The sequence below is a fragment of the Phyllostomus discolor genome, chromosome 7 (genome assembly GCF_004126475.2).
Source record: "Phyllostomus discolor isolate MPI-MPIP mPhyDis1 chromosome 7, mPhyDis1.pri.v3, whole genome shotgun sequence".
Lineage (NCBI taxonomy): Eukaryota > Metazoa > Chordata > Mammalia > Chiroptera > Phyllostomidae > Phyllostomus > Phyllostomus discolor.
In genome coordinates this window covers 132512115-132536661 of record NC_040909.2, presented here as the reverse complement: position 1 = coordinate 132536661, position 24547 = coordinate 132512115, and the positions used below count along the sequence as shown (strand labels likewise).

General features: G+C 46.6%; 1 protein-coding gene across 9 annotated transcripts in view; it reads left to right on the top strand.

The window, feature by feature from the left end:
- Positions 1-20036, top strand: part of CYRIB (CYFIP related Rac1 interactor B) — a 131260-nt gene extending 111224 nt beyond the window's left edge. For all 9 annotated transcript variants that reach the window (XM_028533944.1, XM_028533942.2, XM_028533945.2 and 6 more), the window contains 7 exons: positions 6395-6531; positions 7527-7604; positions 9870-9986; positions 11037-11116; positions 12338-12464; positions 14762-14832; positions 19296-20036. In XM_028533944.1, coding sequence (XP_028389745.1) covers positions 6395-6531; positions 7527-7604; positions 9870-9986; positions 11037-11116; positions 12338-12464; positions 14762-14832; positions 19296-19359 — 674 coding nt within the window. In that variant the 3' untranslated portion in view covers positions 19360-20036. The remainder of the gene's footprint in view (positions 1-6394; positions 6532-7526; positions 7605-9869; positions 9987-11036; positions 11117-12337; positions 12465-14761; positions 14833-19295) is intronic.
- The last annotated feature ends 4511 nt before the right edge of the window (positions 20037-24547 follow it).

The following is a 24547-nucleotide window of genomic DNA, read 5'->3' as shown; positions in this document are numbered from 1 at the left end:
TTGTTCAGCCCCACACCAAAGCCTTTTCCGTACGTAGGAACAAATCCACAGCCCTCTGGATTATTTAGATGTTGGTGTTATTAAAACCATTGCTGATTGTGATGAGTTTATATATCTAAAACTGTACGAGTGGAGAACTAGGAAGCTGCTGATACATACCCACAGTGATTAAAGCAAAAAGAATCGAAAACCATTTGCTTTTTCCCTTGCATGGGAAAAATGATTGTGAGATCAGGCCTGCGCCTTCACTACAACGTGTGAACGACGTAGGAATTCCCTTTCTTGGAGAAGGAGGCACAGGTAGGATTCAGGCATTTAGCGGCTTGTGTCATTTGAAAGCTGTACCTTGCAAGGGCTCTTCTGTTTGAAATTGTGGGCCTAGAGGAGGAGCAGTATAGGTATGTCGGACGTTTGAAACATTTACATTTAATTTCTTGACACATGTTTTATATAGTTTTGAGTTTTGAATCTTATAAACACGTTATGTATTTTAAATGAATACATGCAATTTGGGTAGGAGAACCATATTGTAAGATAGGTGTCAAACTGGGGCTCCTATGCTACATTTAGACCCGAGGTGTGATTTGTGTGGCCCGTAGTTTTAAAAAATTCCTCATTAGTTGCCAGGTTTAAAAATTGGTAGTTATTTGTGTTGTGTTGTTTTGAAGTCTCCAGTTGTTTGATGAAATCAGTAGCCTAGGCACCAGGTGATCCACTGACCTGCATCGCAGTCGACAAACCATTTCTGTTCATTGGTTAGGGCGTGGGCTTCCTAGTTTGCGAGAGGTTCCTATTGCTTCCGAGTTTTTTATGTCTTTCTTTTCCTGTTTTATATTAGTTACTTGGCCATTTGTGTTTGCAACTTTTGCTTTGAAGTTGAAGTTCTTTTTTAAAAAAATGGCTGTGTTTTTAAAAAGTAAAAGAATCACTGTTTTTCTTTAGATGCAATATACACTATTAAATGTACAGATGAATAATAGTTGAGATAGAAGTATTTTATAGACTATCCTTTTCTTACTGGAAATAAGAACTGTAATTTATTTTCCCAAGCACAACAGGCAGTTCTTGCACACCATTGCTCTCTCAGTGCAGTAGTGACATAGTCTGCGGCCTGGTAGCCTCAGACCGCCAGCCTTGGTCTTTTAATCACGGTTATCTCGGCTCCTTCACATGTACAGGCTTTTTGTGCAGCGAGCTTCTGCAGCATTTATGCTTGGATTGCTGTAGGTGGTGCTCTGGTCCTACCAAAGCTCATTTTGATCTCTTAGCAGTTGCCAGTAAAAAAAGAATAATTGTAAAATAGGCCAAAGCAGCCAGGCTTACATGTGTTCTTGTGTCCTAACGCGTGGAATCAGACCCGGGCACTGGCACGCGTTCCTTCACGGGTGCAGTGTTCCCTTTCAGCAGCGGCGTGCGCGCGGCAGCACAGGAAATGGCAGAGAGCTGTCGGTTTCCATGCTGTGCTGCGGACACCTTGAACCTTCCCCGTTGTGCTCTGGGGGCTTCCGTAAAGTTGTGAGCAAAGCACCAATTTGCAGTCTGAGGGTTTACTTCTCATCTCTTGCCCAATAACTAGCTAGTAGTATTTCCAGCTTCCTTGCTTACAAGATGCCGATCCCTGCTTGCACGTGATAGGGGCTGATGTTTGTTGAATGAGTCAATGATGCATTAATGAGTACACACATCTGCAGTATGAAATATGTGTTGGGTATTTAGGAGAAGCAATAAATGGATATTGGGCTTTGGTGGCATAACAGCCTGTTTGAATTCTGGTGTTTGCTTAGTAGCTGTGTGGTCTTGGCCGCATCACTTAAATTAGGCTCTGAGTTTTAGTATCTTGTCTGGTCCTCCAGTCTGTTGGGTCCTCTGGTTTATGTGTGTTAGTGCCTGTTGTCTCTTCTCTTCCTGCCTTACTGTTGAGCCGGAGATGCAGATAGACACCCCCGGACAGCTCACGGAGCACCACACAGCCAACAGTGGAGCCTGGCCCTTCAGGATCTTCCCATGTCAAGGAGAGGGTGGCCTGGCCCGAGCACTCCCGATGCATCATGGGGTGTGTGCCAGAAGCAGGGCCCTGATCCCTTCCTGGTTTGCCTGTTTATGGAGGGACAGGGAAGGGATCACTCAACCGATTGGGAAGATGCTGAGCTTTTCTGAGAGAGCTTAACCTTGCTGGTCTGGGAAATATCCCGTTCTTGCGTGTTTTGGTCTGAGGCCTTCCTGGTTGAGGTGTAACCTGATGGAGGGTTGTGGGATCAGACTGTAGACAAACTGCTTTGTCTCTCCTTAATCTTTCTCCCTCCTGGTCCAGGGGCTATCTATAGGGACCATCATCGGGTCACAGTGAATGAGTTTTTCCTACGTGTTGACTCCTTTTCACTGGGCTAAATTTACCAAAAGCTATCAGGGGTCCCAAAGCGACCACAATAATTGTGGGCATGTCTCTTGGCTGTTTGAAATCCCCCACAACCCACATCCTTTGGGTTCTCTTCTGAGGACTCAAGCACTGCTCTGTGATAGCAGATGGATGGCAGTTGGTGAGAATAAATGACTCTTGTCCCTCAGGAGGAACTTTTGGCAGGGGCCTCCCCGCCCTAGTTATCACGTTGATTATCTTCATGCTCTGCCTTGTGGACTAATGGACTAATCTGTCCTTGTTATTTCTCCCGGTCAGTTTCTTTCTTGCCAACTTCTTATATAAGTTTTGGCTTTTGCACTGGTCTACCAGCTTATTTCTTCCAAAGTTTAGGGCTTAGTAGTCCATTAATTTCTTGTCATCTACCTTTTCTAAGAATCATAACTCTGTGGTTTTGTCTCAGGACCCTCATTGGAGAGACCAGTCCTTAGGTCACCCCTTCTTTGACCTCCCTTTCCTTCTAACTCAGCTAGAGACCTGGGTCACCTTCTAGAATCCTGTGTCTTTGACCCCTCTCTTGATGCTGGATGGTTAGGCCAGTAGATCTTTTTTGTATTGGCAGAGGAGCCCAGGACAAAAGGCTGATCTAGCTGCTGCAAGGCAGATAAACAGCCTTGCCTTCTTGAGTGTCCCTTTGACAGTAGATCTGCTGAGAACTCCAGCCGTCAATGGACAGAAGTTCTTTGAGGTCACTGGCCATCCCAGCTCGGCCAGGTGACCCGAGCCCACTCCTTGTGGCGGGGGTCTCCTATCCCTCAAAGTGGTAGAGTGCTTTGAATGCTGATATTAACCCTGAGACTTGTTAAATCTAGGAAATGCAAAATTTTTTGGTGGCAGTCCTTTTTTTTTTTTTTAAAGATTTTATTTATTTTTTTTAGAGAGGGAAGGGAGGGAGGGAGAGAGAGAGAGGGAGAGAGGGAGAGAGAGAGAGAGAGAGAGAGAAACATCAATGTGTGGTTGTTGGGGGTTATGGCCTGCAACCCAGGCATGTACCCTGGCTGGGAATCGAACCTGGGACACTTTGGTTCCCAGCCCGTGCTCAATCCACTGAGCTACGCCAGCCAGGGCTGCAGTCCTTTTTTAAAAAAATTTACTTAATGTTTTTAGAATGAGAGGAAGGGGGAGAGAGAAAGATCAATTTGTTTTTCCACTTAGTTATGTATTTATTGGTTGATTCTTATATGTGCTCTGATCGGGGATTGAACCAGCAACCTTGGGGTATCGGGATGACTCTCTAACCAACTGAGTACTTGGCCAGGGCCAACAGTCCCGTTTCGGTATTGGTGTGTATTTTTTTAAATGGTTTTTCCTGTTTTCATCTCTCTCAAACTTTGCTTTCCGCTTACATTAATGCTGACACATGGAATGAATCTTGGGAGAAATAAACCATTTAAAAAAATATTTCTAGAGTGAGGAGAAGGGAGGGAGAAAGAGAGGGAGAGAAATATGCAAGAAGGAAACATTGATTGGTTGCCCTCCTGCATGACCCTAACCGGGGACCTGGCCCGCAACCCAGGCACATGCCCTGACTGGGAATCGGACCAGTATGCTTTTGGTTTGTAGGACACTGAGCCATACCATTCAGGGTGAAATAAACCATTTTTTAAAGTAGCCAAAAAATGTGATTTCTCGTACTTGATTTTCACATTCACGTTGCAACTCCGTAAGCTGCCCATAGGCCTATGGTCCATTCTTCACACTGCGGATGAAGTGGAAATCTAAATTCTAATCTGATGGTATCACTCTCCTGCTTAAATAGTTTCCCAGGGCTATCAGGAGGACCAGGCCAGGATGCCTCATGGGGCACACACATTATGTGTGTGTTGTTGTAGTGCCTGTTACTCTGCTGCACGCGCTCTCTGTCCACCTGTGTGGGCCTTGCACTTTGGGTACTACGCCACACTCTGGCTCCCTGCCCTGTCTGTTTGCAAACTCTCACTCATCCCTAGTGGACACTCCAGTGTCAGCCCAGCCGTTACTTACTCAGGGAGGTCTTTTCTGAGCCTTCAGCCAGGCGAGGTCCGTTTTTATACCTTTCCATTACACTGCGTATTTCTCAGCACACATCAGACTGTAGTGGTTTCCCTTTCTGCCCTCTGTGTAGTCGGGCTGTGTGCGTCCCTAGGGAGGAAGCACGTCTGTGTCATTGCTGCTTCCCCAGGGCCTGGCACAGAGCAGAGAGCCAGCGACTTACTGTAAAAACGGGATAGCAGCTACCATTCGGAGTTACTGTGCGGATGACAGGTAGTATCTGTAAAGTGTCTAGGCCAGCACCTGGCACAGAACAGACACATGGGAAGTACATGTGATGGTAGTAATCAGTAGACTGATATTTTATGAGGTTACTGAAGGCTGGGTAGAATGTTGCTTTATTTGAGAGACAGCTTATTATGGTGGAAAGAACAGGGCTGTAGTCAGAAGCACCTGGCATTTGTAGCCACACCCTCGGGGTCTAATGTCTTCGAAACTCAGGTCGTCCGTCTGTAATACCCTTGTCGTAGTTAGCTGTGCAAGTTGAACGAGAGACTAGGTTCGCTTACAGTACACATGTTGGCTCACCATTAGGTCTTCATGAACAGTCGAGGTGGCATTTTTTAAAGTTAACGGTTGATCTGACATAAATTTGTTATCATTAGGAAATACTTGTTTATTAACCTGACACTTATTCATTAATGTCAGATCACCATCTGTCTCTAAGCTACTTTCTCTGAATAGGATCTAGCATTGTTTCCTGGTTTTGTAATCTGTTACAGAATTAGTTTGATTTCTGTAACTTTTTTGAATGAAATATCACTATTGCCATTTTAAACACAGTACTTCTTAGCTTGGCATTCCAAAAGTGGCACTTATTTTGAAGGGACCATTTTACTTATATAATGAAGTAGAATATATATTCATATTATCATCCTGAGATGCCGAATTCTTGAGAAACTCAGGAAGCTAACTAGTAAACCAAATATTTTGTTTTCCTTCAGTAGCTGAAAGAAAGCAGTTTCTTTTTATAAATTAATAGCATATTCAAAGTATGAGAAGTTGGTCATGGACTCATAGCATGCACAGATTTGGCTGTGGGGACACAGCGCTGGTGTAGAAGTGCCTTAGCTGTAGGTAACAATGACCATTTCATAAAATCAGCGCTGTAGAATGGTAAGTGTAGTGTAAAATATACCCTTTGATCCTGATATTTAATTCAGTTACAGTTTGCATTATTTTGAATTTGAGTTTATAGAATACAAAATTGAATTAGTGTCTAAGGTTTTTTTTTTTTAAGATTTTATTTTTTAGAGAGAGGGAAGGGAAGGAGAAAGAGAGGGAGAGAAGCATCAATGTGTGGTGGCCTCTCGCACATCCCCCACTGTGGGCCAGGCCCCCAACCCAGGCATGTGCTCTGACTGGGAATCAAACCGACAACCCCTTGGTTTGCAGGCCCACGCTCAATCCACTGGGCCACACCAGCCAGGGCAGGTTTTTGTTGTTATACAGCATTCAGTTTGAGTGATTGTGTTTAGATAATCTGGGTTTTAAAGAGAACTTACTGTATTTTGCTGTGTGTGATATACACCTATGTTTTTGGGCTAGACTTTCATGAAAAAAATCTTTTGTTTTAATTTTTAAATTCGATTATTTATTTATTTATATTTAGATACTTGTTTTTTGTATTATAAAGGAATTTTAGCATTTATTTTTGAATATATTATGGTACAAGAAATTTTATATAATAATTACAAAACACAAGAACAAATACAAGGTACAAGAAATTTTAAAAAGAATTAAAAACATTTGTGTAGATACGGAACTAGTATTAACCATGTATAATGGTTATTTCTCCCCCCAAAATTTGGGCCAAAAAAAGTGCGAATTATACTTGACAAGTATGGCACCTTTATGGGAATTGAAATCATAACGTTTCTAAATTGTTCACTTTCTAATTTACAAATACCAGGAAATATGAACAATACTCGATCTTTCTTTTTTTAGAAACAGCGTTGCGGGGGCTCCTGGGGGCCTTGACGAGCACGCCGTACTCGCCCACGCAGCACCTAGAGCGGGAGCAGGCTCTCGCTAAGCAGTTCGCAGAAATCCTTCACTTCACGCTCCGGTTCGACGAACTCAAGGTAGGGTTCCCGCTGGCCGCGGCTGTGTGACCGTCACGGGCGTTTGGGTGAGCCCTGGGAGGGACTGCCTGGAGACCGTGCTGTCAAACGCGTTTGAGTGACGGCTGATGGTCCTTAGCAAAAATGGAAAACTGGGTTTAGAAACTATGGTAGGCCTTCTGATATATACATAGTAAATCGCCCAGCTCAGTCTTCATTTAACTTCATTTTAAAAATATGTCTTAAACAACAGCATTGACCTTTGCAATATTTTTCCTTTTCTGCTCACCCCCAGTGTATCTCAACTTCCTTTTACATAAAAACGTCAAAATGCCCCCTGCCCGGTCTCCAGTGTACCTGTTTACCTACCCCCCCAGCCCTCCCTTCCCTGTGAGAAGGAGCGCCCGCGTAGAAACCAGTGCCGGGTCTCCCGTCGGGGGGCCTGAGCTCCACCGGGGGAGGCCTTGTCGCAGGAGCCGGCCGCAGGGCAGGTCCTTGACTTGCCAGGGCCTCCGTCGCCTGGTCCAGGAAGTGGGAGAGCTGGGTTCCCAGCTTCAGCTGTTTGTGACTGCCCCATAGACCGCCGTTCACTTTTGTCAATGCTCGGAGCCCAATGATGTAGATGAGGACCTTAGCCTGAGCAGAGCACGTCCCGTTGGCCGGGCATACGTGCTTTTACTCTCATTCCAAAACAAGTGCCCGCAGGTTTCTTCTTCCTTCTCTGTGTTTGCTAATACCGGTTTTTGGCAAACAACCTTTTTGCATATCATGTGGAGTAATTGAAAAGATGACGGGAAATGTACTGACCGTGACTAAAAGCTGTCCACAGTTTCACATGGTCAGTAAGGACTAGTACAGTATTAATATAACTTAAGTGAAAAAAGCCATCTTGGTAATACCAGTTGTAGTTATTCAAATGTTATTGCTAATTGGAAAACTGTATTTAGATTTTTCACTTAATATTCACAGTGTCATTTATGTGTAACACATCTTTCTGTCATCACTGTCTTCTTCAGATGACAAACCCTGCCATACAGAACGACTTCAGCTACTACAGGAGAACACTGAGTCGCATGAGGATTAACAATGTCCCAGTAAGTCAGTCCTGTGATTGGGGGAGGGGGGGCAGTAACTCATCCCTTGGTGTGTTCAGCTTGTCTGTCTGTTCATTCATTTGCTCATTCATTCTGATAAAGTTAGAGCTAGCAATTAAGTTGGTGACGGTGGGCAACCACAGCTGAGGGAAGAAAGAGCAAGAGGTAGCAAACCATATAGTGTTTTTACCTTTTTTCCTCCACTTTTTCACCTCAATTCCTATGACTACTTCAATAAAATTATTTTTTGTGTATATAACATTGGTATTTACCAGACCTCTCTATGTATTATCATCTTAATGGCATAGTGGTTTGTGAATCAGTGGAGTATTTTGTTTCTGTGTTCTTGGAATGGAAGACTCCTGGAGAGCAGTTGGCCTGGGACAGAAAGAACTGATGTTGGCAAGAGGGGACAGCGAGGTCGTGAGCTTGGGGCACTCCTTCGGTGCCTGTCTCTTGGCCGGCAGGGCATCTGCTCTGGTCTCTTCAGGCTTGCAGCCTCTTGACTTCTCGTCTAAGCTGTTTCATACCCTTTCTGCCTCCAGGGAGTCAAGTGAAGTAAAACCTTAAATACGGAGAAAATATTATCTTCTTCTCTGTTGTATTTTGAGGGCCTATAGTGTATGGAAAATAAACAAATTTCTAGGTTCATTCCTAACCTCTAGTAGATAGTTTAATAAGAAATATTATAGCCCTGGCTGGTGTGGCTCAGTGGACTGAGTGCCGGCCTGCAAACCAAAGAGTCACGGTTTGATTCCCAGTCAGGGCGCATGCCTGCGTGCAGGCCAGGACCCAGTAGGGGGCACACGAGAGGCAGCCACACATTGATGTTTCCCTCCCTCTCTTTCTCCCTCCCTTCTCTTCTGTGTAAAAATAAATAAAATGTTTTAAAAAAAAGAAATATAAGTATGTAAAGAGTACTGAGTGACACAAGAGGTTAGAAAAAATGCCAAAGGACACCATTCTTTTTTTCCCCTTTTCATCGAATCAATATTTTATGATGTGGTTGCTCCCAAGTCAGTCCTCGAGTGTGAGGAGAGATTTCTTTCCCGTCAGGCATCTGCTCTTTGCGGCAGTTGGATTCTGCGGAGTCCAGCTCCTGCCGTGAGACTGACCTCATCATCTGTCTTCTTCACATCCACTGTGTAGAATAAACACAAGCAGAACACGTGATTCTCTATTACGTGCCTCCTGCCATCACTGAAGACCAAAGACATTAAAATCACCTTGTACTGTCTTTCACCACCCGAAGTTATGAGTGAATCCAGTCCCTTTCAAGTGAAGTACCTCTCAGATCTTCTCCCGGTTTCATCCTCTTGGGAGCCTCATTCTCACTCTCTTTCTGGCGATTGTTCTGTAGCAGTAGAACTCATTTTCTGACCTACAGTCTTCCTTCTTGGTACAATCTGCCCACTGTCATTCATTAGCTTTCTTTAGGAAATTGACCTACTTGTCATTCCTTTGTTCTGATGCTGCAAGTGGTTTACCATCACAGACAAAAGATCTGGCAGCATTTAAGGCCCTCTGCACCCCGACCCCCACCTTCCTTTCTAACCTTGTCTTTCACCAGTTGCTGCCCCTTATTACACCGAGTACATGGAATTACATGGAATTACACTCTTCCAAGTCATTAGAAAACATGCTCTTCCCCTCCGACTGACCAGGTATACCTGCCCATCACCACCTGCAGAGGCTGAACTCTCCTGTGAGTCCGTTTGGGATTCTTCCAGCCTAACTTAGTCTCCCCCTGCCCCTTGGCCATCGTCGCCTCTTAGCATGTCACTGTGGATGCTTGTGTGTCACCAGTGGGGGCAGGTGCAGCATCATGGTCCTCTGCCTGTCCTCCAGAGCATTTGGAATAGTCCCTTGTACACAGAAGGCAGCCTGTCAGTGTTTTATTTCATTCTTAATGTTTAAATTACAGGCTGGGGCAAAAGTAAATTTACAGTTGTGAGTACATGAAACAGTTTATTCTGGTATTATTACTTATTAATTATTTTATTATTTTCCATACGAACATTGTAAACCTACGTTTGCCCTACTCTGTATTTTTAAAGAGGTTATCTTTTTTAAAAATGGCTTTATCATTTTTAATCTTTCTATTTTTAACAATACTTGAGGGTTGAAACATAACTTAGGAGCATGTATTAGATTAATTTAGCAAACACTAATGAGGCAGGCACTTGACCTGGGTACTTGGGTGAATGAGATAGTATTTAATAGTTTGTGAACTGGTTTCATCAGGTGCTCTTATTTCCCACACAGGCAGAAGGGGAAAACGAAGTAAATAATGAATTGGCAAATCGAATGTCTTTGTTTTATGCTGAAGCAACCCCAATGCTGAAAACCTTAAGCGATGCCACAACAAAGTTTGTATCAGAGGTGAGCATTGCCGGGGAAGGTGTTTCTGCATTGATGCTTGTCGCCCGTCGGCAGACACGATGATCACAGTGAGTCAGTGGCGTTGAAGGCCGTCTCCCAGCTGATGGGCTCCCAGATGTGTCCCCCAAGTGCTGCCCCTTTCCCGAGGCCCACCTGTGTGCACGTACCTGCGGCCTCCCGCTGGAGGCATGGCCCACACCTAAGTGGTGTTGTGGTTTCTTCCCCACCTCTGCCTTTTCCCCAGTCTCTCCTGTCTCAGTTAATAGAACCACTGACAGGCATACCTCCTTTTGTTGTGCCTCACTTTACTGAAATGCAACATCTCACAAATGTTGCATTTTTCACAAGTTGAAGACAAGACTTTTCCCCAGCCAAAAGATTATGACTCGCTTTATTGCAGTCTGGACCAAACTTATAGCATGTCTAAGGTATGCCTGCACAAGCAAGTAACTTACGGCTTTTTACCCTAAATCCCCTTCTTCATCTTACCCACTATGTCCACTCCATCAGACAGTCTTAGTGGCTCTCTCCCAAATGTGTGCTGAATCTGCAAACCGAATCCCTCTCTTGCCACCTCTCCACATGAGCGCCCCACACTCTCACCCAGATTACTGCGTTCCTGTTCTGACTGTTCTTCTTTGTTCCACTCCTGCCCACTAGAGTCCTTCCTCCAAAGAGGAGCCGAGTAATCGTAAAACATAAACCACATTCCCTTCCTCCCCAGCTTAAAATGTTTCCAGGGACTTCCCAGTGCAGTGGGGATGAGACCCACATACCTCTTGCCTCCAAGCCCCTCCTGTCTACATGCCGTGGTGGTCGCCACTCAGCCATAGTGTCAGAGCCACTCAGGGGAGCAGGTCTTGGCTGCCTTGCTTGTAGATGTGTCTCCAGAGCTTAAGGCAGTGCCTAGAATCAAGTGTGTGGTTTTTACAAAGTAAGAGTAGGAACCAGATTTTAAAGTTGCTAAGATGTTATGCAAAGTTTAAAATTGTACTCAGGTACTAACTTTCTGTCACTTTTACTTCTTTTGTTCCCTGTACACATTTACAGAATAAAAATTTACCAATAGAAAACACCACAGACTGTCTAAGCACCATGGCTAGTGTGTGCAGAGTCATGCTGGAAACGCCGTGAGTATCACCGGTCTTTTCAGCTTCCATAGTCCTGCGAAATGGTTGTCCAGATACGCATAGGTCGTATTTGGAAGGTGAAAATTAAGTAGATCCCAGATAACCAATGTTAATATATGAATAGAATTAAAATTACTTGGCAGCTTAATGTAACCTTTGATTAAGTGTGAAGTCCAGCTGGTTTCCAGGTGTGTCAGACCAGTCAGACTAACTTAGACTTTTCATAATGTGGATGTTGTGGTTCCTTTTAAGGGGGGCGGGGCAGGTAGGGGAAGAGTTTTAAAGCTCTTTGATTCATTCTCCCTTTTCAACAAAGAACCGTGCCTTATTCTTCTATATCCTTTTCTCTCAGTGTTAGTTCTGAGTCTTCATTTTTTTCACCCCGGTCCTGGGTTCTCCCCTGGGCTCCTCCCCTCTCTAGCCATTTATGACGTCGGCCGCAGTGTCGTCTGGCCGGCTTTTCCTCACACAGGCAGAGAGGCTCCCTCCTGGGTTCCTGAAATATGTATGGTTGTACTGGAGAACTTCCGTGTTTGTGGAGCTTTGGATTTTCCAAAGCACTGTCATATACACTGTCTTATTGGAAAACCTTATGAAGCAAGAGGGTAGCTATGAATCATCATCATCATCCTCTTCCTCCTCCTCCTCCTCATTTGGGAGACTGAGGCCCTGGGAAATGAAGGGACGTGTGCATACCTGTGACCGACCCCGCACGTGTGTCTGGATGTCTCAGCCTGCCTCTGCATTCATGCCACTGTGCCAGGCTGCCTCCTGTAGAGACAGAAGTTCTGTCTCCTGTTTCCAGTGAGAGACTAATGTGATCAAATCTTAGAAAATTAAAATCCAGTGATACAGTTAATGTGTTTAGTTCAAATTAGCAGGCACACTTGCTCTTAAGCTAGTGACTTTTTTCATCATACTGGTGATAGCAACCTTTACAAAGTGCCCATTCCCAAACTTTTACTCTGGGGCTACTCTGGATTTCTCTAAAGTTGTCTTGATTTCTGCTAGCAGAAGGTGCATACAGAGCCCATAACATGCAGGTGCCAGCTGCTCCATACCACCTCGTGTCTGGGAACCCCATTGAAAGGGAGAGGGCGGCTTCATGTGTGCTGTCGTTGCAGAGATTAACAGGTTCCTCTCCGAGCGTCAGCTTGAGAGTTGAATCGGCTCATTGATGTGTGGTGTGCCTCACCCGCCCATGTCCTTTCTGCCCTCCAGGGAGTACAGAAGCAGATTTACAAACGAAGAGACAGTGTCATTCTGCTTGAGGGTAATGGTGGGCGTCATAATACTCTATGACCATGTACATCCAGTGGGAGCATTTGCCAAAACTTCAAAAATCGATGTAAGTTACTTGTTTTATGTACTTCTTGACAGTTTCCACGATTGAAGGGCATACGCTGCCATTAAGAGCTGGCAGGCCGCTCTCCGTCCCAGAGGTCGGGGTGGCGGTCTGCGATCGTGGTGGGGTTGGTCTCCTGCCCCTGCGGTGTTTCCTGGAGCCTGCCTGCAGGTGGGTGGGCTGCTGGAGGGTGACTGTATTGTCTTTGAGAGGATGGCCTCGTAGGGTAGGGCAACCTCACGCTCGCAAGGGGTCCTTCTGTGTATTGGGCAATATAAACAAATAATCTGATGTAAGAAAAAATCTTACTGTGTCCTTTCATTCCTTTGACCAAAGGCCATTTCAAACAACAGATTGATTTCCAAATATACGGGAAAGGGCAAGAGCAGGTTTTCAGTTGAGTACACAAAACACAGAGTTTATTCTTCTTATATTATTTTTCCATTTAAATGTGAACACCTTTGTCCCATGCTACTAAATATCAGTAGAGGTGCTCCAAGAAAAAAGTCAAAGATTACACATTTTCCTTTCTCCTCCCATTCATAATAATTTGTGACTATAGCCTCAGTTTTTCTTTTTTGTAATTTCTCTTCTCATCCTCTCATACCCGGTCCATCAGAATTACTGGTTTGGTAAAAAAAAAGTTTGTTTTTTTCCCCCATAAGATGGCTCTAGCAGCACTTTGTTGTTTTTAACTTCACTTGAAACAATTTTTTAGATTGTATTGTGATCCGTATCAGCGTGCATTTAAAAAAAACACATCAAAATTGGTGAATTTTTGTGTATGTAGCCATTTTAACATTGGAGATGGAAGGAAACACACCGCACTTCTGGCATATTGTGCCTTACTGTTTCGAGAAAGGGAAAAGGCAGCCGAACCACACACAGGAGAAGCAGAAGATGTGTGCAGCGCACGGACGAGGTGCTGTGACCGATCCACGTGTCCGAAGCGGCTTGCCAAGTCTCCTGCTGGAGACTTCTCTCTGGACGATGCTCCAGGGTTGGGCAGAGCGGTTGCAGTTGATAGCGATGAATTAAATTGAGACATTTGTTGAGAATAGTCAGCGTTGTACCGCAGAGGAGAGAGCTGGCATACTCAAAAATATCCAAATCAATGAAGTTATCGGTGAAAAAGAAAAATTTGTTTTACGGAAAAAGCCACACAGGTTTTGGCCAGCCCACTGTAACCAGTGTTGGGTGATCGCCATCTTCCGGCGTCCCTTTCACGGCGGCTCAGGCCCTCGGCGTTTCCCGTCCGGGGTGCTGATTGCGTTCATCCGTGTCCATCACAGGGCGAGAGAAATGAGCGTTTGTTTATTGGGTGATTCCTGTGTCCCAGGGATTTTACATTGGTTCTCCCGTTACCTGTGCAAGTACTCCTAAGACGTAGGCATTACCTCCCCTGCACTAATAGAGAGACTACAGTTTAGGAAATCAAGTACTGGACCTGCTAGTGAAGGGCGGAGCGGGATTTGAAACCCACGTCTGCGTGGCCTCCGGAGCCGGTGGGCGTCTGCTGTGCCGTGCTCTTCCACAGCAAGCAGCTCGTCTTCCTTCCATGCCATCTCCACCGACTCGTTCCCTTTTGTCACGGCTGTACCCAGTCCCTGCTGCCGCCCCCTCGGTTCTAAAGCGTCCTCCTGGCTTCCAAGGCCTGCTTTAAGCTCCCCTACGGGAGTCGTTGCGGTTCCTCAGATTCTGCCCTCCGTGGGCAGCACCCTTTATCGCCTTTGTCATGGCTCATCTCTCTGGAGAGGAGAGCTCCCCTCTCCTGGCCACTGTGTCTGCTTCATCCCCGAGGAGGCCGCTCAGCGCCCTTTCAGGAAGTTTCCCTTGACTGCCCCTGAGTTTGCCCGTGAGCACGGGTGTGCTTCAGTCTGACTTCGTTCTTCAGAAGTTTCTTTGACTGATACACTGGAAATAATAAGATGGAGGTAGATTTTTCTTTTCCTGTTTTAGTAAATACATTCTGCCCTGGCTGGTGTGGCTCAGTGAATGAGTGCCGGTCTGTGAATCAAATGGTCACTGGTTCGATTCCCAGTCAGGGCACATGCCTGGGCTGTGGGCCAGGTCCCCAGTAGGGGATGCGCAGTAGGCAACCACACACTGATGTTTGTCTTCCTCTCTTTCTCTCTCCTTTCTCCTCCCTTGGGGGGGGAAACCTTTAAGAAAGAAAAAAAGGATAATTACATTTCTAGTGTGTGCTTCCTCTTGGTTGTAGTGCTCAAGTATGACTATTTCGAACGTGAATGTTAGACGAAAAATAGATGTTTCACCTTTTCTGTTTCCTTTTCTCCTAGATGAAAGGTTGTATCAAAGTCCTAAAGGACCAGCCTCCTAACAGTGTGGAAGGCCTTCTCAACGCTCTCAGGTGGGTATGGGCACGCGTGGGTCAGAAGGTAGACGTGAGAAGGTGCTTCCCAGTGAGGGTAGCCCGAAGCGGTGGGTGTGAATGTTGCGTTAGAGAGTAAAGGTCTCGTTTTGCTTAATGGTCATTTTGCTTCAAATATTGGCCGCAGTATTTTTATAATGAAGAGTGTGTGTGTGTGTGTGTGTGTGTGTGATGAGAATAGCGGCTTTATTTCTTGGCTAAAGAGTTTGGTTTTCACCCTCTGCCCCTCTTGAAGCAGAGGTTGCTTATTTACAAGGCTAGTGTAAATAAAATCCAGAAACATGGAAGTTTTTAAAGAGAAAGAAATATGAAGTCTCACTATTTTGAAATGAACCACTCTTTAACATTCTGGTAAGCATCCTTCCAGATTTTGTCCTTTATTCTGGTGCACAGTCCCAGCTCCATGAGACAGTGGTCTTCTCTCAGCTTAGACTCACTTGATTTAGTTACTGAAGCTGCTGGGAAGCCTGGGATATTTCTAAGTGAAAATCTTGGCGCGTTATAATGACTCTACTAACCTAACTGTGATCTAATCTCTACCTTACAGAGATTTATTAGTAATAAAATGTCCTCAACATTGAAGACGATTGTTTCGTTAGTTGTGTTTTTGTGTTCAAACACAAAGCTGTACGGACATAACATAATCCTGGGGTGACTTTCCGAGGTGACACGCCATCTGTGCTTTGCAGTGCACACGATAGAACAGAGGGGTTTCCCGTGGATGTCACACTCCCCTGTTCCGTGGGGAATCGTGGTCACTCCCGGCACGGCGTCAGAAAGCAAAGTCCGGGCTGTGTCGCGCTAGCTGAGCGCAACCATCAGATAACTGTGCATGACTGTGGGGAGCGTGCCGCACTCAGCGGCTGCCAGAGCAGAGGTGGTCTGTCCTAAATCAACATCAGGATGATCAAGGAACATAGTAAAATGAGGAAAAAGCCCCTTAAAATGTCAGACTCCTTCAGCCACAACCTATCAAAAGCCTCACTTCTTTGGGCTGTTTTACTCCGGAGGTTTTCCATCGGTATTGCCAGCATTTGAGGTGTTGTGAACTTTCCTACCTGACCCCTTCCTGGAGACGCCCCGAGTCCCAGGCAGCCCGGCTCCTCTCCCGAGCCCTCTCTTTTCTGCTGGGCAAGGCTCCCCAGAGCCGGCAAGAGACAGGACTCCTTTCTCAACAGTAGGAGGTCTTTGAGGGCTAGGAGGTGTTAGCATTATTTCTTTACCTTGGAGGGACTGTGCTTCAGGTACTCATTTTAAAACCATGGTTCAGTTTTCTTGTCAGAGTTTGAAGCTAGTTCAGTCTCTTACTTTGGCATCAAGGCAGAGCAGGGCAGGGGCAGGGGGCGAGGGGCAGGGCAGGCTCTGGGAGTCCGTCTGGGCCTCGGAGGGGAGGGGAGGAGGAGCACCACAGCGGCAGCCACCTGTCAGCTTTCTTCCTGAGTCGGTAACGCACATTCAAAAACAAAAGTTTTAACTCTTGCCTCTTTTTACTTAGTGAACAGATTTTTGCTTCTTATTTTTTTCATGTGCCAAGCTTTGTAAGGTTAAATAATACACCTGATTCCTGTAGTAGAGGTGATAACGAGTAACATTCTTATGTCACTACACCTACAGTGCAGTTTCATGTATACGGCTTTATACAATCTTTACCACGGCTCTGTGAGGTAGGTGGCGGGCCTGGGGTGTTCGGAGCCTTCCTTGTACAAGAGGTATCTTAAGCTCTTGAGGAACTAGAGGATTACATAGCTAATAAATGTCACAATCCATTTTCAAAGTCAGGACGGCTCTCTTGAGAAACGTTTGATGCTGTATCGTTTGCTGTGTGCTTGAACCTCGGTGTGCTTTGGAGTCACCTGGGGGGATAGGAAAATGCAGTTTCCCAGGTTACCGCCTCCAGAGAGGCTGCTCCTGCCTTAGGTCTGGGTGAGCCTCAGGCGCCCCATTTCATAGGTAACGCTGGTTCCTGGAGAAACCCTGCTCAGACCGAAGGAGCCTGGCCCTTTACTGGAGGCAGAAGTGAGGTGGTTGGGAAAGCACTTGGTAGTCCTGAAAGCACCACGCAAGGGTTCATTGCCATTTACACCTCTGCACAATGGAACACGTTTTCTCGCGTCATTTTCTTTTTCAGAGAATAGCCAGTTTACAAGAGGTGCCCACTTCTTTTTCCTCAGAGAGTTTTTCTTAGAGCCAGTAGCAAATAACCAAAAATTTTAAAAAGGGAGCATAATTGTATACAAAGATATGTTGCTTATTTTGAATGCTTTTCTGTAGTAATTATGCAGTTTCTCCAACTTACAGTGTGTGATTAGGAGAAAGCAACAAATCATGTCTGCATTTTATAGATGGACCAAAGAACTGGTCCTGCAGGAGAAAGCAAGCCAGAACTGGGAGCCAGGGTTCAGGGCTAGGGAACGGCCCTCTTTACTTAGTTCCAGAGTAAAGGTAAAGCACAGTCGCTTTTCTTCAGGAGGGAGAGTCACGGGCACTTGGAAAAGGGGTTTGCGCACGAAGCGCAGCAATCCCTTCTGTGTTCGTACGTCATTTTCACGTGCACCAGATGCCACTGGCCTTCGCTTGGTGAAGAAGTGTGGGGATGACAGTACACATCTGGCGAGGGTCCGTCCAGGGACGGCTCTGAGGGCCGCTGGGCGCTCCTGGCCGCATCACCCCTCAGCAGGAGCGAGAGCTGGCGTCGGGCGACAGGAGAACGCTCGCGGCTCCCGGGGTGTCGCGGTGCATCGCTGGGCAGTGACACGTCAAGTCCTGGGCAGCAGAGATCTCGCTGTGCGCGTCACTCACTCTTTCTACTCTCCAGTTGCAGGAAGGAAAGGGAAAATTCCCTGACATCAATAGGATAATGCGTAGCTGTCCACACTTAATATGCCACTGGGAAGTAAAACAGAAAGGTTAAGTCTGTGCTCCCTCACTGTCAATGTAAATGTGCCTTTATGGAGTTTTATTTCAGCCTGGCTGCTTCCCTTACCTTCTTGATGCACAAATGCTGATTGAGCACCTATTATGTGCCAGGCACTCTGGTGACGGTGCTGTAATAGGAGAACAATTTGGAAGTGATTCTAAGTAACATTGTAGACAGTTTATCAGGTACCTAATAAGCACGTGTTTGTCTCTGTACCTCTCTCAGCATTTGCTTGAGTTCAGATATTTCTTCACTATTTAAGTTGATTTGAAGTGAAAGCAGTAAGAGTTTAATTTCTTTAACTCAGACAATAGGTGCATGTCTGTTTAAAATAATCATTAAAGACAGCTGACTGTGCGAAGTTCTTGTGAGGCAAATTAACCGATTCAGCATTAAGTTCTGTTCAAGCCTTGCGCACCTGTTTCCTTTGCTCCCGCTCTCGTCCAGGCTCTGGTCCCCTAGGCCCCTGTACCAGCGGCCGGTTGGTCCCTCGGCTGCTCCTCCTGCTCCCTCAGCAGCCAGAGCGGTCCTTTCACAACACCGGTGAGATGGCACGTGGCTGCTCCACTTGGCATCCTCCCTCCCCGGCCTCAGTGCCCTCAGCATCATCTCCAGCTCCTCACTGTGGCCCCCCTGTCTGTGCGCCCTGGTCACCTCTGGTCTCTCGGGCCCTGCCCCGTGCCGCCCCCCTGCGCTCCTAGGTGTGCCCCTTCCCTGCGTTAGGAAACACAGTGTCACCTTGTGTCACCTTTTCCCTCTGCCAGCTCGTTAGCTCCAGGAGCCGTGCCTTACGCACGGTAGGCTTGCCTGTTGAATTTTACTATCAAAGAATCCTATGGTGAATCTTCTCTTAACGTAAGAAGAACTCTTCGTGATTCTTTTTTAGAGTCTTAATTTTGTGTTTACATACTTAAAGCTAAGTACATCTGCCTGGTCGGCAAAGTTTTTGAAAAGGGCCAGAGAGGAAACACGTATTTGAGGCTTCGTGGGCCGCATGGCGTCGTCACAGCGACCCCACGCGGCCATGGTAGTGAGAAGTAGCCATAGACCGTACCTAAATGAGTCAGCATGGCGGTGTTTGAGTAAACCTGAAATTTTAATTTTATATAATTTTCACGTTCACGTGAAGTGTTACACTTGTTTTGATCCCACTCCCACCCCCACCCACCATTTAAAAATGTAAGACTATGCTTAGCCCACAGGCCATACCAAAATGGGTAGTAGGTGGGATTTGGCTCAAAGGCGACAATTTGCTGACCCCTGAGCTGAAGCGACGATAGCCTTCCTCTGAGTGAGAAAGCACAGCTAGCTGTTTACGGTGGAGTTCAGCCACCTGCATCAGCTCAAGAAGGCAGTTCCCACGAGCGAACAGCTGTCGGCTGCTCTGGGTGAGCGCTGGCTGCCGGGCAGGGTCGGAGCTGGGGCGGAGGTTCGCCTGGCCTGGCGCTTAGCCTGTCGTGGTTTTGGAACCTGATGCAGATAATGTTTGTTTGTTTTAATTCTCAGTCTTTTTTTTCACTTTTAGGTACACAACAAAACATTTGAATGACGAGACTACCTCGAAGCAAATTCGATCCATGCTGCAATAACACTGCGGGAGCGAGCGCCTGCTGCGGATGGAAGACGGTGTTCTGCGGCGTCTGGGAATGCACAGTTTTTTAGTGATCGCAGTTACTCCTCGTTTACGCTCGCTTTTCGTTTCTTTCCTCTGTTCCTCTCCCCTCTTTTTAAATCATGTTCTCGTTCTTAAGACTTCTTTTCTGTGCCAAAATCAGTAAAGTTACACTCTGAAGGGACGTTTTCCTTTCAAACTGGCCATCTAAGGCAGCTAATTATGCATTGCATTGGGGTCTCTACTGAGAAAAATTCTGTGACTTGAACTAAATATTTTTAAATGTGGATTTTTTTTGAAAACTAATATTTAATATTGCTTCTCCTGCATGGCAAAACTGCCTCTTCTGCTATTTAAAAACCCTCAACGACTTTCTTTTCTACCGCCGCTTTTTCACGTTCGACCCAAACGAAGACGTCTAAGGTAACTGTGTTGTACAAATGGTACCCGATGCGCCCTTTCCTGAATCAGTCAGACTCTCCTTTACAGTTTAAGTTTGCATTTTGACTCTTTTGTAAGGATGTGTGTTGTGTGTCTAACCTTTATTAACTAACGTTAAAAGCTGTGATGTGTGCGTAGAGTATTACGTATGCATGTTCATGTTTAAAGAATGGCTGTTGATGACAAAATAAAAATCAGCTTTCATTTTTCTAAGTGTGGCTTGGTTTACTGAGGCTTGGGTTTAGGTTTCTAAAGCTTTCCCCGTGTATGTTTTATGAAATGCATATACAGATTCCATAATTTCCCTTGTTTTAGGAAAAAGCTGGATCTTTTTAAAAGTATTTTTCTCTATTATTATCCATGTGTACCCAATTTTAATTGCTTTTAAAATCTCACTAAGTGCAGTAAGAGCAGTGATCTTGTGGTTAACATGACTTTTATCCTTGCTGCACTCTTGTGTGGACATAGTCACACAAGGAAGCTCCACTCTTGCTTGCCTAGCATTTCCCAGCAGCGAGGGGGGAGCAGCAGGAAGCAGAGCATGGAAGGAAGACGAGCCTTTTGCACTGGGAGGAGAGTGGCGATCAGGGGCACTTTCCAGGAGAGGCTGAAGGCCGTGGTCTCGTGAGTGGGAGGAAACGAGAATGTTTGTTACTGTGAGGCCCTGAAACCTTAATGGTGAAATCTGAATGTGCTGACGGCAGAAGTTGCTTAAACGTTGTCGAGTCCAAGCGTGCTGTTGATGCAATGAGAGGAGAACCTGAGCTCTGATACCGGGAGAAGGGTTAACCTCACAAGAAGACCCTGGAGGTTTCCACTGAAACCGAGCGGAGCAGTGCTGGCTCGGGAGCCCACGGCCCTTCTGATGGCGTCTCTGCCGGCCTCCCTGCCTTCAGCTCCCGCGCCCCCACTCACACCCGCTGTCCAGCCAGCACCTGCCGCTTGCTGTTTACGTGGTGGCGTGTGGTGCCGCGTGTCCGTAACTCGGGTCTGGAGGCCCCTGAGCCCGTCCTCTTCCTCCCTCGTGTCCATCTGACGAAACAACAACTCCTACCTTTGAGGGACCAGCTCGTGCCGCCTCCTTCAGGAAGCCTTCAGGACGACACGAGCCACATCCTTCTAGGCACCTTCTGCGAGTATTGTCGGGGTTAATTGTGAGCCCCCCAAAGGCATGCCCACCTGCCAAAGGAGGTTATTCGTGGCATGTGTAAAGTACATGAAGTTCAAGTTCTAGTGTCCATAAATAAAATGTTCCTGGAACACCCCCTCACTGGTTGGTTTATGTATTGTTTTACACTGCTTTTGTGCCACAATAGTAAGATGGAGTTCTGGTGACCATGGCCGCATGGTGCTCAAAGGTGAAAATGTGTCCTTATTGGGAGAAGGCGTTTTTGCAGATGAAATGAAGGATCCCCAGCGGAGACCGTCCGGGGTGAGAGCGGGCCGTACTCTAACAGCAGCTCTTCGGAAAAGGAAAGAAGAGGAGACAGACACAGGGCGGAGGCCACCTGGAGGTGGTGGCAGCGGGTGGAGCCACGTGCCCACAAGCCAAGGAACCAAGGGTTGCTGGCAGCCACCAGTCGGGGGCTGGATTCTTCCCCAGCCTCCAGAAGGAACCATCCCTGCTAGCACCTTGACTTCCAATTTCCCCTTCCAGGACTGAGAAAAGACAGTTCTGGTGCTTCCAGCCACTTGGGGTAATTTGTTATGGCAGCCCTAAGAATCTAATACAAGTAGCTCTTCCAACACCTCCGATAAGTAACTGCCCTTGTGGGCATCTTCTCTGACCCTCTGAGGACCGGGGGGAAGAGCCCTGGCTGATTTCCCTTCAGGGTCCCAAGGATCTTGCCCTGCACCCAGATGCCACCAGTACGAGTGAATGCTGAGTGCGGTGGGTGAACGTAATAATGATGCAGCCGGAATGGAGCCATCCTGCCGTGCCCTTTGCCGTTAACACAGTTCACGCTCTGCATGTTGGGGAGCGTGGGAGACTCCCTAACTCTGCACCGAGGGTTAGCCGACTGGTCTACCGGCCAGTCTGCCCAAACTGGTTTTAAAAGGTTGAAAAATCAAAAGAAGGCTATTCATGGCGTGTCATGAAATTCAAGTTTGTGTCCATAAATAAAATGTTACTGGAACACGGCCTCATTGGTGTGTTTACATATTGTTTTACGCTACTGTTGTGCCACCATAGTAGAATGGAGTTCTGGTGACCACGGCCGCCTGGCGCTCAAAGGTGAAAATACTACCTAGCCCTTTGCAGAAGGAGTTTCCTGTCCCCCCTAATGACAAGAGCAGTTGATTTGAGAGCCTTGTGTGATGGAAGCAGGTGCTCAGAGCGACCAAAGGAGGCCTCTCTACAGCCAGGAAGGGTGATTAATTTTAGGACTAGTTTTGCCACTCACATAGCCAAAGAAAACAAAAAGTCGTCTTTTCCCCTGCCACGTCTGACCCCTGTTGTTACTGTCTGCCCACCCCACAGAGGAGCAGACTGTGGAGCTGGCCACGGGCTCCTCGGGACAGAGCGCCAGGGTTAACCAGCAGGGTCTGCCTGCTAGAACCCGGGGGGAGGTGTGACTTTGTCTGTGTGTGGGCAGATCTTTGCTCGCTCGGCCAGCCTCCCCTCGGCCCCTCTTACCTCTGAAATCATGGTCCCAGACCCCCGTCTTTGTGCCCCTCCCTTCACAGCGTCAGTTGTCCACAGTGGCCAGATTCTTCCACCAGCTAGAGCTGGGATTGTCTCACTACCACCCCCTTTCTGCCTGCATGAGCGGGACTCCCTGCGGACCCCTGTTCTCTCACTTGAGAGATGGGGATGGAAAAGCATTGTAGGCTCTTCTCAGATGGCACCTAGTATCTTAGACCCGTCACAGGAATAACAAGCATTCCTGTTTAACCCAGGTCTATTTGTTTAAAGATAACTTTTATTTTTTTTTAATTTTTTAAAGATTTTATTTATTTACTTTTAGAGAGGGGAAGGGAAGGATAAAGAGAGCGAGAGAGAAACATTAATGCGCCTCTCACGTGGCCCCCACTGGGGGCCGTGGCCTGCAACCCAGGCATGTACCCTGACTGGGAATCGAACCTGAGATGCTTTGGTTCACAGCCTGCGTTCAATCCACTGAGCTACGCCTGCCAGGTGAACTCAGGTCTATTGAGTGGAAATACCATGCAGCATTCCGTAAATACTCATAAAGTAATCCCCTACAGAGGGGACCGCAAAGCCTGTACGGTGTGATCACAGAAGGGCACAGCTCCGCGGTGAGGACTCCAGACACTCACGCCACACCAGTTCCTTGAAACTGTTTTCCTCATTAGGAAAGCAACAGGCTTGGGACAGATGACTGACTTTGATTTCATGTTCTAAATACACATCTTATATACAGGGTGGGGCAAAAGTGGGTTTACAGTTGTTTGTATGGAAAAGAAGTAATGATGAATAGTACAAGCACAAACTGTGATTCACTTGCTCACAACTGCAAACCGACTTTGCCCACCCTGTATACTGTCTGCAAGTGGGAAGCAGCAGTGTGAACAGTTCAGAAACAGACTTCAGAGCCGGTGAACTTGGGGTTAACTCAGTGGGACTATGGATGACTCTCGTGTGTCCTCACTCATAAATTGCCTACCTCTACGCGGTGGCTGTAATGTCCCGTGAGTATCACAAGTGCCCGATGTCCATCCCAACATCTGACTCTATTAATAAACAGCCACGTAGCCTGTGGCAGGTGCCCTCGGTAAACGTGTGTCATTTCCCGTTTACCCCAGCACCGTCCCCGGTGACGGCTCTAACTACCATCCCCAGTCTGGGAGGCCGTGGGGCAAAGCTGCACAGCTTTAACTCCCCCGCTAGAGACCCTACAACTGAGGAGTGAAACTTGCTGTAACTTGCTCTGTGGTAGTCCCCGTTTTCTAAATTGGCAGGCGATTCCCTGCATTACTTGCAACTAAAACTAGCCACACTGTTCTTTTAAAAGTTGAGCTCCAGCCCTGGCTGGCATAGCTCAGTGGATTGAGCTCGGGCTGCGAACCAAAGCATCACAGGTTCAATTCCCAGTCAGGATGCATACCTGGGTTGCAGGCCACAGCCCCCAGCAACTGCACATCGATGTTTCTCTCCCTCCCTCCCTCCCTTCCCTCTCTAAAAATAAATAAATAAGAATCTTTAAAAAAACAAGTTGAGCTCCAGTGTGGTGATACACAGCTGCAGGGAGCGTATTCACGCGTGCATCTTTATGTCATTAATGCCCAGTGAGTACCTGCCCAGGACCCACGTAGATGTGTCCTAGGACTAGAGGTGGTGCCAGGTGGGGCCTTTGTGGGGGAGAGCGGTGGTTTCTGGGTGTACAAAGTGGGCGTTCGGGCAGAGACAACCACATAGCAAGAGTGAGTGCTTTTTTTTTAAAGACACATTTATTCAGCGTCATGATCAGACTATTACATTTATCAATCAACAGTATGGGTGCAAAAAGGAAAAAAAAACTACATTAAAAACCCTTTGTTGGAATGCTTTATACTTTCCAAAGAACAGAAACTAAAATGACCTGTTACACAGCTAGTCACAAATACAGTCCTCGAGTTTTTTGCCCATTCATAAGAGTATTGTCTAAAACATGTCTTCTGTGTCACAGCTAGGCCCTGTGCTTGGCTGAGTTCACAAATCTGTTGTAACTTGTGGCTTCCCTGTCACTTCTCTGGCTCTCCTCTCCTGCTAAACTTTGTTT